Source organism: Falco rusticolus, chromosome 6 (assembly GCF_015220075.1).
Source record: "Falco rusticolus isolate bFalRus1 chromosome 6, bFalRus1.pri, whole genome shotgun sequence".
NCBI classification, from domain to species: Eukaryota; Metazoa; Chordata; class Aves; order Falconiformes; family Falconidae; genus Falco; species Falco rusticolus.
The window spans coordinates 79,533,216-79,548,925 of NC_051192.1; the positions used below are offsets into that span (position 1 = coordinate 79,533,216).

At 41.1% G+C, this 15,710-nt stretch overlaps 1 protein-coding gene across 1 annotated transcript in view; it reads left to right on the forward strand.

Annotated features, from left to right (window-relative positions):
• The window catches only part of KCNQ5 (potassium voltage-gated channel subfamily Q member 5), a 122,942-nt gene that overhangs the window by 21,808 nt on the left and 85,424 nt on the right, over window positions 1–15,710 (forward strand). Inside the window, exon 3 of the mRNA XM_037392966.1 lies at window positions 12,883–12,973. Coding sequence (XP_037248863.1) covers window positions 12,883–12,973 — 91 coding nt within the window. The remainder of the gene's footprint in view (window positions 1–12,882; window positions 12,974–15,710) is intronic.

A 15,710-nucleotide genomic window follows, 5' to 3' on the forward strand; every position in this document is an offset into this window, starting at 1 on the left:
ACAGGTACAACAGAGAGATGTTCCCTTGGCACTTGCACAGCCAGGAATCACTCTTAGCTGAGATACACCAGCTGCACCTCCTTGCAGGAAAAGAGGTGCTTTTCTCCTTCCGGCAGAGATGTATGTCTGCCTGTCCCCTAGATGTGGGAAATTCCATTCCTGTTCACTAGGACACCAGAAAACTGACGTTAACTGTGTTGTTAACAAAGGCTTCTCTGGGGCTTCTTCTCCGGCCTTGAAGCACACAGTCAGTGTTTGGAAGTACGTACTTGCAATCATCTCTGATTAAACTATGCACTTAGATCACAGAATGGTTTTGGGTTGGAAGGGACCTTTAAAGACCATCTAGTTCCAACCCCCTGCCACAGGCAGGGACACCTCCCACTAGACCAGGTTGCCCAAAGCCCCATCCAGCCTGGCCTTGAACTCTTAAGTGTTTACAGATCAGTGTCTGTGAAAGGAAACTGATCTGCTAATGTAAAATTCATGTAAAGCTTTCCCTGTGCCTGTAATATGTCTTAAAAATGCAAATTTGTTTCACACTAACTTCTGAGCAGGATGGTTTTGGCAAAGAGTGCAAGCCACTGTAAGATAAAATGTTGGAAAGTAAAAGCACCTTTATGTTGTTTCAAACAGACGAGCAGCAGCTTTAATGTGTTTAAGAAGCTCAAAGGGCAAGTTTTTTCCCCATATGGAAAATAAGCGATCACTTTGTGTATTTAACATTCTGCATAAGCATAATAGTTGTTCCAGAAACTCTGCTACTCAGCATTTAATAAAATAGCTCATTATCAAAACAGAAGTATTACTGTTGCCAAAGCAATGTGTAAGCGTAGCATTGGCGCAGAGAAGCCAGACGTGTGAGCAGCAGCTGATTTCCTCGCAAGCGTCCCAGGAGAGGCAGGTCCTGCTGTGGGCACACGGGATGCTGCCCTGCCACGCTGCTGCGTGCAGCTGCTGCCGGCGCGCCTAGCCGTGGTACACTGTCAAGGCTTCAAAATACCGTGCTTGATGGGCAGAAGAAATTATATAGCCCTCTTTCTAATCATGGTGATTATGAGATAAAAGGCTCTGAAATACAGAGGAAAATGAGTCACGTGGTGGGGCTTTGACTGAGGAGACTCTGGCAGAATAAAGCCTCATTTTGAAACGTGTTACATCTTGCTTTAGGTCACTGTGAGAGCTGTGCTCTTCTCAAAGCAGTGTGTGATGTAAAACCACAAGCTGGCTGTTGTGCCCACCTCAGCAAGGCCTGGGCCTCGAAAAGCGGCTGTCTGCTCTTTGCTTTTAAACACGAAGAAGCTTAAAGCAGACAAGGAAATAGGTGAGCACCCCTTGAGATTTTGTGCTGCCTTCATGTCATTATCATATGGATAAGCGTAGAACCCCTTGGAGAGAGGAGGTAAGAGTTGCCACAAATACAATAAACCAAGGAAATGCTCGTCATCACCCCTGAAGATGTGATTTTTCTTCATTTGCAATCTCACATGCTTCTGCCATCAGATCCTGGTCTGTTAGTACTGCTGCCTAACAACAAGAAAGGGCACTTCAGATTCCAGAAAGCACAGAACTTATTTAGATTAAGGAAGACAAGACTAATGGTGTGGTATAAAACTGAACACCCTTGAGCTAAAGTACAGTGATTGATTCTTAGAAGTAAGTTTAATACTAACAGTGCATTATGTTAGAAAAATATTCTGTGTTCCATTTATGTCCTTGTTTACTACTGGGAGAAAGCTATCGGAAATTAACAGGTTTTTCTTTGCTCTGGATTTATGAGTCAGCTCATAATTCCCAACACAAGCCATTCTCCCACTGAAATCAACTGTAAGGTTTCAGTAAAGGCCAAAATCCAAATATTCATTAATAGAAGTAAATTAAATTACAGAAAGAAGACCTAGATCTTGGTACATTGAAAAAATTTTCAAAAACATTTATTCTTGGTGTCAATGTAACATTACTCTGCCAATTTTAATGAGCCCTGGCATTTCTGACTGCCTAGATTTCTGTGGTAGCTGTGAGGGGTGTTGGGGCTGTGAGATAGGCTGGACTTTTAAAAATACTCTGTTGTGATTACCATTTTTCTAAATTCTTTCACGAATATATATATGGTTTTGTTCAGTACAGACTTGCTCTTTCATCCTCATTCTTCTGAATGGAGTGTTTAAAAATATTCTTCTGTATTTCAGTATATTAAAAAGGTGATAGATTGTTCCTATCTTAACCCGCTGAATGAAAGCATCATAAGTAAAGCAGATTAACTGGTATTTGTCATTTTTAATCATTTTGTCACAGGCTGATATAGTGGTGTGGTACAGTGCACATCAAAACTCTGATGTTTCCACTTGAAGTACCTTTCTCCGTTTAAAAAAAAAAAAAGAGAAAGTGTTATTTGTTGTCTTACCCAGTATTCTGGCAACATGTGAGTCCTAATAGCATTTATTGAAAGCAAATAAACTGGAATCCCCATTCAAAGACAAGTATCCCATAGGGTCTTCATCTATATCATGAAAGTGAACATTGCCGCCATAACAACTGTGTTATTTTGCAGTCTGGAAAGCTATTATCGGAGGATTTGTGGGTAGTGCTTTGTTCATTATGGGTACTACTTTGTTCACACGTCTGGGATAATAAAAAATTACTGAAGTAGCCAAGGGTTACGAAGAGGCCTTCTTGAGAGATGTGATGAAAAGGAGTTTGTTTTACTCATGTACTGCAGCAGTGTATTTGCATGGCTGCATCTGAGTGGTCCTTTTCCCCGAGGAACTCCTTTAATTCTGTATGTTACTGACCATACACCACTGAAAAACAAACATAAAATCAAAGCAAAATCCAATATATAATATACTAGTGGAGAAAAATAGGAGAAATAAGGAGATTGATTTATGTTCCAGAGCTCTTCAATAGGGTGGAATATTTTAGGAGGAAATGCACAGCTGACCCTTGAGTGTTTCCCACAGAATCAACCTGTCGTAGTCCTGATGGGCTAATTGTCTTGCAAGTCTTGCAAATCTTGCAAGTAGTTTAATCCCAAGTGTTTCATTAAAATATGCCAAGCAGGCACCTAATTTGAATGATTAAATTTTCAAACTTTGCCTCCATCCTTATCTTCAATTAAGTTGTAGAACAATACTGAAATATTCTCATTCATCATAATATGCCCATTTGATAATGCTTGGATATGGATTTAAGTATAATACACATAATCACCAGCATAATCCACTTCAAAATCAGCTTTTTAGGCCTTCACATTTTAAGGTACAAGTATTGCCACTACCACGTCTAGATTTTTTGAACTGAGAGCCATTTTTTAACACAATAACTTGACATGCAGAAATACCTGTCCGTAGTAGAAGATGTACTAGCAAGTGCAGTGAAAAAATTTGTCCAGATACATGCTAACTTCCAGACCATACCCAGGAATTGTCTAGGAAAGTGTTGTTTTACCCACGCCAAAAGGATGCTAGTGGCAGTCCTTACCATTTAGTGGTTAGGCCATCAGGAGTAGCAGTGCCATTACCTGGCACGGTGTGATTTACTGAGGGTCTAGCTGAGTCACGCTGAGTGGGATTAACTCCAGAGGCTTAGACAGGCATTTTTTCCCAACCAAGTATGGTTTCTACTTACGTTTAGCTGCCAAAGCCATGGCACTCTTGTCCACTGGTGGATGATTAAATAATGAATATGAGTGATGTCTGGCCCCATTACAATCAATCATGCCTTAGCTTCGCCAGAGCCAGAGCTGTGCTCCCAGCAATGAGAACAGAGAAGACCATTACCTGTGGCATAAGAAATATCCAGCCGTCCTACAATTCTTCTGTTCTTTTGATTTTGCTCTCTTAGTTCAAAAAAACTTGACGTGGTAGTGGCAATACTTCTACCTTATAATCTGAAGGCCTAAAAAGCTGATTTTGAAGTGGATTATGCTGGTAATTACCACACACATTTCTTTCTTACACATCTACGCATTTCTTAGGATTGTTTTTCTGGTTAGCAAGAGATCTGAGTACAGTGTGTTAGCAAACACAGAAAAAAGGCTATTTGAGTATTTCCCTTTGCCCTAGATTGTGGACAAGGCTAGAACAAATAGACTACAATGAACAGGTGATTTTACAAAAAGATTATTCATTTCTCCAGCTTCATACTGTACTTTTAATGTTCTGAATTGCATTATAATAAAGTTTGTATCTTAATTTTGTATATGTTATAAAAAATCATATAAATGCTGCAACCAATGTTCAGTGATAAATATAATATAGTTTCTATTCATATTTTAAATTAATTTTCTTGAGAAGTATCTGTAGTGAAGCAAAGGTTGCTAGGTGAGCTACCAGTCTTGTCGTTGGGAGTAGGGGCTGTTTGATGCAAAAGAAAAAAATAAATGCTACAAAGCTGTCTAAATACAGATTTTTGTTTACTAAATTAAGTATTCATATTGGAAAATTTTTGTCTACAAAAAGACCTATTCTTTGGATAAAAGGAGCGTTTTGTCATTTTCTACAGATCCGAGGCACCTGTAAGCGTAAACAAGGATCCTAGCATGCAAATCAGTATCAGGCTTCCCAATCTTTAAAATAGTTAAAAACTGGAAGAACATATGCTTTATTCTTATTTTCATGTCAAAAGTGTCTCCTGTGGAAGCCAGTGAAAACATTTTAGAAAATAGCTAGGTCACAAGTATCTCTGCGCATTAAACCCACCAGAATACGCATTTCTTGTTTTGTTTTGTTTTCTTTTAAGCTGATGTGCTTGCCCAAGGAAGAATGATGCCTGCTTTATAGATCCCTGCAGAAATTTACCAAAAAATGTTTTATTTTTTGTCTCTGGTGGAATGGATTATCAATTGTGCATTTGATGACACTGTGATCAGTGTCCCATAGGCATCTGAACTATTTCATTTGCTTGGTTTTGATTACATGTCCTGTTATAGCCTTTTCATTGCTTTCTCAGTATAAGCCAAATACAATCACTTTGTAAACATGATTCCTAAGCTAAAAACATGATTCCTTAAAAATATGACAGAAAAGGTCCCTTTAGGTTGAAACACTTTTTTTGATACTGCAAACTTAAAAGTCTTTCGTACTTGATGAACTGTTCTAATTTTTAGTGTGAATAAGCATCCTGTAGGAGGATGAAAAATAAAATATTGTTTGACTAAAATTTATTCATCAGAGCCTGACAAAACTCACCTTTCTAAACAAGTTGCTTCAGCAGCAGGTTCAGTTCTTAAAAAAACTTCAGGCATGAAATTCAGTTTGAATTTCTGTATTTCTGAAAAAAGGTAACAACTAATCCAAAGAAAGAATATCTAAAAAGCAGGTTTTGCTGCAATATTTTTTTTATCTCAAAAATTGTTTTTAAAGTTTACTTGCACTTTTTAAAACAAAGATTCCTTCATACTCCGCTTCTCCATTGTCAGGGTTTTGTTATTTCTGGGTAGAAGGCAGTGCAGTATCAAGCCCTTAACGTGTTACACTCTTCCACTTGAAGAAAAGGTTGAAGTGCAAGTCATTTTAAAGAAAGCCTACAGGGGAAATTTATGAGCTTTTTCTATGGGAGAGTACTTATTCTCCGTGCAGCTTTTGTCAAACATTTTTAACAAATTGTAATAACCTTTGTCATATCTCATTTTTCTTGCATAAACAAGTCACATTGAAGCTATAAATGATGGAAAATTTAATCCACATGGCTTGCAGTATCAAAACTGTTAAACTGTATTCTTTTCCACCATGTCAGCGGTGCATTATCTGTTTTATAGAAATGATGAAAAGATTACTTTTCAGGGGAGATACCACAGGACCTGTGTAAATGTCCTCACATCTGCACTAGCTGACGTTTTCACTTTCGGTTCTTTCTGAAGCTAGGAAAATGCTTCAGTCATTGTCTTTCCATATCCTATCAGAGAGGATATTTCCACTACCTCCAAGAACTGTGTGCTCAGAAACACTGGGAAGCACACTGAGGCTGACAGAAGCTGCCAGGTTCCTGCTGCCTTCCTGCCTTGAGCATGCCCATCTGCTCCGGGTTGCAATGTGGGACACCAGCAATCAGCCCAACAGTATGCATACTATCCCCTCTATGGGAACTTAGTGCCTTGCAAATCGTGGGTGCATACAGCAGTGACTCCTAGGCCAGTAGGTGCTGGTTTTCTCTGTCCCCATCAGCTCCATGGCACGCTGAAGCTATGGAGTCTCCCTTTCTCACACGCCAAGAGGGGTGAGAGCGCCAACAGCATCTAGCTGAGGAAGGGACCTTCTGTGGGGCAACCCGCTTAACAAATTTCTTGTCCCTGTGCTTTTTGTGAGAACTGTTCACCAAATCTATATAGTCCGATGAAAATATAACACTGCCATGAATGACTATCTCTTTCCTTCCTTTTCTTTATAGGGTTTTTTCTGGGTATCGTATCCACTTGTCTAAACCTGTGGTAGATCTGTTAGTGCTATACATCCAGGATAAACTTCAGGACCTCTATTTACCTAATGCCTCATAAAGATTTTTATGCATTCAGTAATTAAAAAATAATTTAAAGGTGGTACTTGGGTACTCAACTCTGCAAGATCCTGAAAGATCCTGTTAAGAAAACATGGGCGTTGCTCCTAGCTGTGGGAAGGAGTTACTTACAGGGGGCTCTAACAGCTTCTTTGTAGGCTCAGACCTCGTGAATGCAAACAACTTTCTGTACGTTTGCAAGCAACTGCACGACATTGTACCGGTGGGAAAAGTAAGAGCTACTTTTTGGTCATAGTTAAGGTTAGCAAAAGCTTTCCATTTCTGCTTTCCATAGAAAATCCAGGATAATGGCACTGCCAATGGTTTCCAGAAAGTTTTGGTCATAGTCCTGAATGCCCTTGCATTTATTGGGATTAAATCAGACCTCAAATAATATTGGAACATAATTCTGGTGGTCTAATCATTTAATTATGTCACTTTAACAGCGATATGCTTTTATTATTTACAGAAGACGTCACAAAACTGTTTGCAGATGTTTAACTTCTTATTATTTTAATTCTAGCAGTAAATAATGTAGCAAAATAGCTTTTAAAGATCTTCCCTGAGTGTATTTTTTGTGCTTATGATATTCCCTGAGTAATGTTTTAACAACTGCTTTAAACTGAACATCCTCTCCCATATGAACTGCCTTTAAATCACAAACTATAGTAAAATTCTGTTGAAAATCAAATAAATGGAGAATTGGTAGTTCCTAATTAACTAGTAAGAAAAGTTTATGAGAGGCGGATTGAATAAGTATCAAAGCTTCTGAGTTATATTATCTATCATAAATTGGCTTTTCTCCAATTAATGTATGCTTTCAGAAGCAGGGGAATAAGATGAAAGGCTATGCATCAAAACTGATTCCTGCTGAAACAAAATGGAAGTTGCTGCTTTTGATAAAATACAAGACTACGGCAGTGCTTGAATAATTTTATGGGAAGTTGCTGCCTAAGGCATATGTTTTACTGTCTGATACTGAATGCATGAGGAAAGACCATCTGTTTTTTTCAGCCTGAACAAATATACGATCCAGACTGAACCACTAGAGGCCAAATATAATTGCTATGTGTTTTGCTTTGTACTGCTCTCTACCTACAGCAGCATCCTTTTGTATAGCATGTATTGTAGCACACAATTCAAATGATGGCATTTGAAAATACTTTTTCCACTATCAAGGGTTATAAAATGACTATCTAAGGCTTAATGCAATCTTTTATACTTCATCTGTCACCAGAGATATAGTTCATGATAGGAAAGAACAACTTCAGATATACTTTGACTGCCATGGCAGTTGAACCTTAGGAATTCAGTTCTGCTGGACAGATCCTTGTTTAATGTCCAGCCAGGTGAAAGGCATTGCTGTATCCTTCAAGCCTTCAGTTCTAGCTGGGGAAAAGAGATGCTTTCAATGAGTGCTAATCTAAACTGCACCTGGATTTCCTGAATATTTACCTTTATTTTTATTCATACACTGCTTAACCGTACTGATTCCCTCTCCTGACTTACTTTTCCCATCTATCATGAATTAACACTTTGCCCAGAGTAATCTTCTAAATCACAGTTCTGGAGAACTATAGCAAAGCAAGTGGTAGGCTGGTGGAGGATGGTTTTGTGGCTGCAGGACTGGGCTGGGATTTAAAAGGTTCAGGTTTATTCCACATATAAAGACTTTCTGTGTAGCCTTAGGCAAGTCCCTTACCTCCTTTTCTGTGACATGGTCTTCAGCTGTAATATGCAAACAACAAGGTTTCCTTTTTCCTGCTGAGTTTTCTATAATTCTGCTGTAAGAGGCCTCTTCCAAGTGAAAATTTGTATTGTGTGTTTGGGCAAGACCCAGTACAACTGGACCTCTAATTTAGTTGATGTTACTGGAATACAACCAAACAAGCGCAATTTTTAATACCTAAATACAAAGGAAGTAAGAAAATATCATTTTAACTAGTTCAGGAGCAAAGAAATTCAGCAAAAGGAAATTACATCCTTTTACATAAGTTCTTAGTCACTTCTTAATTTTATTTTGCCCTCCATGCATGTCTTAACAAGGAACATTTATGCCTGTGTCAGTAGGATGTAATCGTAGGGGGGTTATGTCTGAAGACTGTAGCAGCTGAAACTACCAGTAATTTTTTAGGAGATTTTCCTTTTTAAAAAAAGTAGGGGTAAGGAGAGCAAAATTGCTCACAAGGTGCGTTTTTGTCACTTGAACGAGTCTTCTCTGAAACCTTTAAGCATATATCTTTCTTTAGTCTGGAAGATAGACTTGCCAATGCTACACACCAGAGATGCCATTTACCCTCCTGGATACTGTTTTACTTACAGTTCTTAGTAGAACTTATATGCAGGCTCCTACCAGATTTGATTTTCAAAGTAGAACTCCTCCCCAGCAGTTAAGTGATACGCTACAAAATGTGCCTCCTATATCTTATCGCACTGCACATCAGATTTTCTACTACAAATTCTGAGGAAATGGACTTATCTGATGTACTGGGTGTATTACAGCATTACTATATTACAGCACTATGGAAAATCCATATGTTATAAGGAAAAGAGCAATTTTAGCTCCTGAAGCGCAAATGGGAGCAGATGCAATAATATATTAATGTTTGCATCCAGCAGTTAGAATCATAGAAGAATTTATTTTGGAAAAGACCTCTTCAGGTCATCCACTCCAACCTCCTGCTCAAAGCAGAGCTCACTTCAAAGTCAGACCAGGGCCTTTCCCAGCCAGGTTCTGAAACCTGTGGGGACAGAGATTTCACAGTGCGGTGGGTTGGCCCTGGCTGGATGCCAGGTGCCCACCAAAGGCTCTCTATCATTCCCCTCCTCAGCTGGGCAGGGGAGAGAAATTACAAAGAAAGTCTCGTGGGTCGGGAGAAGGGCAGGGGGATCCCTCAGCCATTACTGTCACAGGCAAAACAGACTCGACTTGGGGAAAAATTCATTTCATTTGTTACCAGTCAAATCAGAGTAGGGCAATGAGAAACAAAGCCAAATATTAAAAAAAAACACCTTCCCCCCCACCCCTCCCTTCCTCACAGGCTCAGCTTCACTCCTGATTTCCCTACCCCTCCCCCCCCCCCAGCGCAGGGGGATGGGCAATGGGGGCTGGGGTCAGTCCATCACACGCTGTCTCTGCCACCCCTTCCCCCTCAGGGGCAGGGTCCTCACACTCTGCCCGGCTCCAGCCTGGGGTCCCTCCCATGGGAGACAGTCCTCCATGAACCGCTCCAGTGTGAGTCCTTCCCATGGGCTGCAGCTCTTCACGAACTGCTCCAGCCTGGGCTCCCTCCCACAGGGTCACAAGCCCTGCCAGCAAACCTGCTCCAGCCTGGGCTCCTCTCTGCAGGGGCCACAGGTCCTGCCAGGACCCTGCTCCAGTGTGAGCTGCCCACAGGGTCACAGCCTCCTTCAGGCACATCCACCTGCTCTGGCATGGGGTCCCCACGGGCTGCAGGTGACTACCTGCTCCACCGTTAACCTCCACGGGCTGCAGGGTACAGCCTGCTCCACCATGGGCTGCACCACGGGCTGCAGGGGAATCTCTGCTCCTGCACCTGGAGCAGCTGCTCCCCCTCCTTCTGCACTGACTTTGAGGTCTGCAGAGCTGCTGCTCTCACGTGTTCTCACTCCTCTTTCCCACTGCAGTTGTGCAGGTGGTTTTTTTCCCCCTTCTTAAATATGCTATCCCAGAGGTGCTGCCACTGCCACTGATGGGCTTGGCCTTGGCCAGTGGTGGGTCTGTCCTGGGGCCAGCTGGCATTGGCTCCATTGGACACGGGGGAAGCTTCTGGCAGCTTCTCACAGGAGCCACCCCTGTAGCTCCCCCACTACCAAAACCTTGCCACACAAACCCAATACACACAGCCTCACTGGGTAAATTGTTCTGGTGCTGAACCACCTTCATTCTGACTTTTTTTCCTTATAGGTATTCATAATCTTCCTTCCAGCAAATTGTGTCCTCTCCTCCTTCTTTATAACCAGAATTAGATAGCTGAGGACAGCAGTCGGAGGCCTCAGCCTCCTTTTTCCAGGCAGGACAAACCCAGCTCTGCTCAGCCCTTCCTGTACATCAGGAGGTGCAGCCCCACCACCTTGGTGGCCCTCCACTGGGCTTGCTTCAGTTTGTCCATCTCTCTCCCATGATGGGGAGCCTCAAACTGGGCATGTCACTTCAGATGTGGTCTTTCAGATGCCAAACAGTTGGAAATAATCACTTCCCTCAACCTTCTGGATACATTCTTGCTAGTAGAGCTTAGCATACTAGTGTACTAGAGCACACTGCTGAGGGATGTTCAACTTGGCCACCAGAAACACCCACAGACACACTCCGCAGTACTTTTCTGAAAAGCTGTTTTCTGTGTCTTCAGAGTTATTGTATAAGGTAAAGGAAAAATCATATTGAAGAACATATGCACCCTCTATATAGATCATTAATTTATATGCTTTTTGCCTTTGTCCCCGGAAGAGATCTGAGTCCCTTTTGCACTTTTTTGCAGATATATACTTGCATTAGTTACAATACCTGTTCACGTTAGGTTAGAGCATCTGCTAACAAGATGCCAGCATTTCAGACAAAAGCCAAAGGCCTGGCCTTTATTGCTTGATTCATTGCCCAGCACGAGACTGATGTCCTGGTTTCAGCTGGGATAGAGTTAATTTTCTTCTTAATAGCTGGTACAGTGCTGTGTTTTGGATTCGGTGTGGGAACAATGTTGATAACACACTGATGTTTTTAGTTGTTGCTAGGTAATGTTTATACTAAGTCAAGGACTTTTTAGTTTCTCAGGCCTTGCCAGCAAAAAGACTGGAGGGGCACGGGAAATTGGGAGGGGACACAGCGAGGACAGCTGAGCTGAACTAGTCAAAGAGGTATTCCATACCATGGGTTGTCATGTTCAGTATATAAACCAGGGGGTGGGGGTGGGGTGTTGGCCGTTGCTCGGGACTGGCTGGGCATCGCTCAGCAGGCGGCGAGCTGTTGCATTGTGCGTCACTAGTTTTCTTTCCTCCCTTCCCTGTGGATTTCATTCCTCTCCCCCCTCCCTCCTTTTCATTATAACTGTTATTATTATTATTGCTCTTTTTTATTTTATTTCAATTATTAAATTGTTCTTATCTCAAGCCTCAAGTTTCACATTCCTTTCTGATTCTTCTCCCCATCTCTCTGGGTTAGGGGGGAGTGAGCGAGTGGCTGCACAGTAGTTAATTACCAGCTGGGGTTAAACAACGACAGTGTTTTAAGTCAGAAATCAGAAAAGCATTGATCGAATCATTTATTACTACTTGCAAAATGTAGTGCAAGATTTTAAAATGTAGAACATACACCACCTTGCACGCATTCAGTGTGCTGCCTGGCTGCTGCTTAGTCAGTTAATGGTATGGTGGGTGAAATTCACTTCTTTTTGATCCATTTCCTAGATGGTTTCACCAGCACAGTGGTATTATTATTGGTGAAGCAGTACAATAGGAAAGGATGTTTGCTATCATCCACCGGATGGGCCTCAGAGCAATACCGGCTCTGCAGACTTATGTCTGCAAACACCACATGTGCTGTATGCTGTCAGGATCAGGCATCGGATATGCAAGAGTTTATACAGGGATACCAGGTGTTTGCATCTTGGTCGCAAAGAGATTTAGCAACATGATGGTGCTTTGCTTTGCCTGCGTATATTCAGCAGTACCACAAAACATGCAAGCTCATGGAAGCTCAAAATTGCCGTCATGTTTTCCCAATTGTAATTGCACAACTTGTGTAAGACATTCTTACTTCGCTCCTTTGTTTTAACTTCGTCAGTGGTTTGTATGATACTGTTTGTTCCCAGAATGCAGCCTGTTCAGTTAGAGCACTGATGCCAGAACTCAACAGCTACCTCTCAGTTTTGGGTCGTTTGTACATGAATCCTGTTGCTTAGAAGGAAGTTGTTTTAGATGGGCAGTTAGGTGCAATATGTATCTTAGCTCCGTCATAAGCTTATACAGCAGATACTTATGGCCAGTCATAGAAGAAATGATTTTTCAGACTGGGGAGAGGACTTTCCTGTTGATGATCATTCTTTAAAGCCTTAAGGGTATCTGGACTGCATAAAGCTGCAGGATTGTGATATCACAAGTGATGCCTGTGTATATTGGGTCATTTCTCAAAGAAAATCTTGTTTCTTGTGTTTGTTTCCAGTAATTCTACCAGTGCTGCTCAGAAGCACATGGATTTAGTAACAGGCTATTCTAATGTCTTTAGTGAACTAAATTAAGTAGTGATTGAATTCCCTTCTATTAACGAAGACTGTTCATTGATAGCTTTCTGTTAACATTGGTGCAGTAGGATCAATATAGATACTGGGTCAGGGTTCTGAAAAATATTAACGATTATTAATATTCTTTCTTTTTCAGTTTTCTCCTTGTGTTTGGTTGCTTGATTTTGTCCGTGTTTTCTACTATACCTGAACACACAAAACTTGCCTCTGGTTGTCTCTTCATTTTGGTAAGTGAAACTTGTAAATTCAAGACAGTTTTACAAATGCTTTTATATACACTCAAATCCTCTTCCTCGCCAAGCAGAAAATAGTCTAATTCCTGAATGCTCTAAGAAACCAGACTTTTCATCAGAATGATACAAAAATAATAAAAGGATTCCACCATCTTTTTTCTTTGAAAACAGGTTAGATTGTATGACAGTGTTAACGAAGTACTGTATTGCATCCCCTTCTTTGCTTAAGAATTGCTGTGGTTTGTAACAAAAAGGTTTTCTACTGCAGTTTGGCAGTGATGGAGCATGAAAGACCTTTGATACTGCTGCTGCCATTTATGAAGTCAGTATGTAGTAAGAGGCACTTAAAATAGGAAATAATTTTGGTATCGTAGATACCAATTTGTGCTCACTGTTGGTATATACTGATATTTCAGTGGCAGTTGCTGCAGTAAGATGTGGTAATTTCATTATTTATTCATAATACAGGCTTTTGTATTGTGTTTGTTTCTCCTTTTCATCTTCTGAGGTAGATATAAATGGCTTTATTCCCTAAAAGTGCTTAACATTTTTCATGCTTTGTATGGATGCCACTTTATTCATATGCTTCTTGATGGGCCATTTAGTTCTGCAAGCGATGGCCTGAGGATAGGCAGTAGTGATCATTAAAATGTCACTTTATACCCAGAGTTACCATGGTTATTTCAGTTCCATGTATACAGCAGACTGTGGCTCGTTAGGTAGTGCCGAGGGTGAAGTAACTGTCGGCAAATGCCAACATTTTAATTGTCATCACTGTACATATCCAAAAGCTCTGGTCTTCAGAACATCTCCCTAATTAATTATGGTGTAAGCAGGCTGATAAGCGTAATTATGCTGTATGTGTCTCTACAGCATGATGTGCCACTGCATCAAGATACCTGAACTAAATGTCCAGAGCAGGCTAGGTGCAGATGTGTGCTGTTCTGCTCCATCCAATGGTTTCTTGGCAGGACTAATTAGGGAGAGCCATGCTAAATGTGGTATTTTGCTTCCTAGCCATATTAGCACTTTTTCTTTTTCTGGAGAAAAGATCAGGTGGCATTAAACCAGCTAAAAGTGATCAGATTTAATCCTACACTCATACCCAGTCCCATTATGTACATATCTGAACAATACTTTGCAAATGGAAGTTTGATTGAATGTTCTTCAACAAGTTACGTTATTGCAATTACTACACTAATTGCTAAGATTTTCTAGTACAGAAAACAGGAAAATGTGATTAGTCTGAAAATACCCTGTTTCTAATAGCAGGTGCTTTTGTGACAAGTAATCTGTTTCCCTGTATACTTATGCAAATTGGTTGTAGAAGTCACATTTGTTCTGACATAAAATATGCATTTCCCATGAGCCACATATTTGTTGATTGTGTTGGTATGCTTACAGCCGCTGATTCCTCAGCTGAGTGATAAACACATTCCCTGTGCTTTGCCATGGCTCTCCCAGGACCCTGAATGTGGAGGAGCTGTGCAAAGTCCTGGGTTTGCTCCCACCGGCAGGCAGAGATGTGGCGAGCTCCACTAGCTCATACACCAGTCCTTGTAGGGGTGACCATCAGCAGAGCGGAGCTGCTCAGGGTCTGCTGTGGGAAACTGCAGCATTTGCTGCTGCTGCAGCTTCAGAGACGGACTTTGTCCCTCTTAACAGTTCTGAATGTACAACCCATGACATCCTCTGAACACAGAAATGGCCTTAAGGAGGAAGAGGGTGGATGGTTAATCCTTGAAATATCAATACTAGCCTGGTCCAACATTTCTATGCTATAGCCTAGTGTGCTCAGCAAACCCTTGGCAGGAATAAATCGAGTGATGACGAATTTTACGGCTCCTGCTGTGAGTATCTAATGGAGAAAAATATAAACACAGCAAAGTACGAAGTTCCAGAAGCAGGCTAAAGCTGACTGGTTTATTCCAGTTTGCTGATGCATGATTTGCTCCTTCTCTGCATACTGAATCATTAGCTGATATTAGCGATGTTATCAAAGCAGGCTTTTGCAACCACAAACCAAGAGAAAAATACATTTCTACATCAACTCAGGAGCAGGATTTTTGGCTGTGCCAACACGTAACTGCAGTCACTAGAGTTTTCGCAACTTTTTCCTTGCAGTGATTCATACAACTCTTACAAATGTGTCATTTAATAGAGATGGTTGTATTAACTATCAGAGATCTGGTTTAATACTGTTTTGCTTTGTGTATGAGCTGGAAGATACATGTTTATTTTCTAATGAGGGACCATAAAACAATCTGTAAAGCTGCCTGCTGGGTTTCTGTGAATGGTTTGTTTTGCAGATTTGTTCCAGATGGTCCCCTCCTACAGCCATGTTAATTGGCTAAAAAGCTAAGGTAGTGTTCCTTCAACATAATACCTGAGCTGCTGCCTGCACTGGCACCTGTGGCTTTTGACATACTGCAGCTTTTCACAATTAGACAGGGAGGTTAAAGAGGGAAGTGTAGATGAGGTGAGCAAACCTGTCCCTCCTCCTCCTAAAGGCCGGAGGAGTGAAGATTATTGTTCTACAGTCAGTTCCATTTATCTCCCTCAGCCTCGCCTTACAAGGGAATAGAAAACCTATCTTCCAATCACCGCATCCTAAATACTCTGTCAGAAACCTACAACAGCTCGAAGTAAACCATTGTTTGGGAAAGCAGCATGAGCTGAGGGCTTCTGAGCCTCAGCAGAGATTAATGGACTTGTCGACTGCAGAAACGCC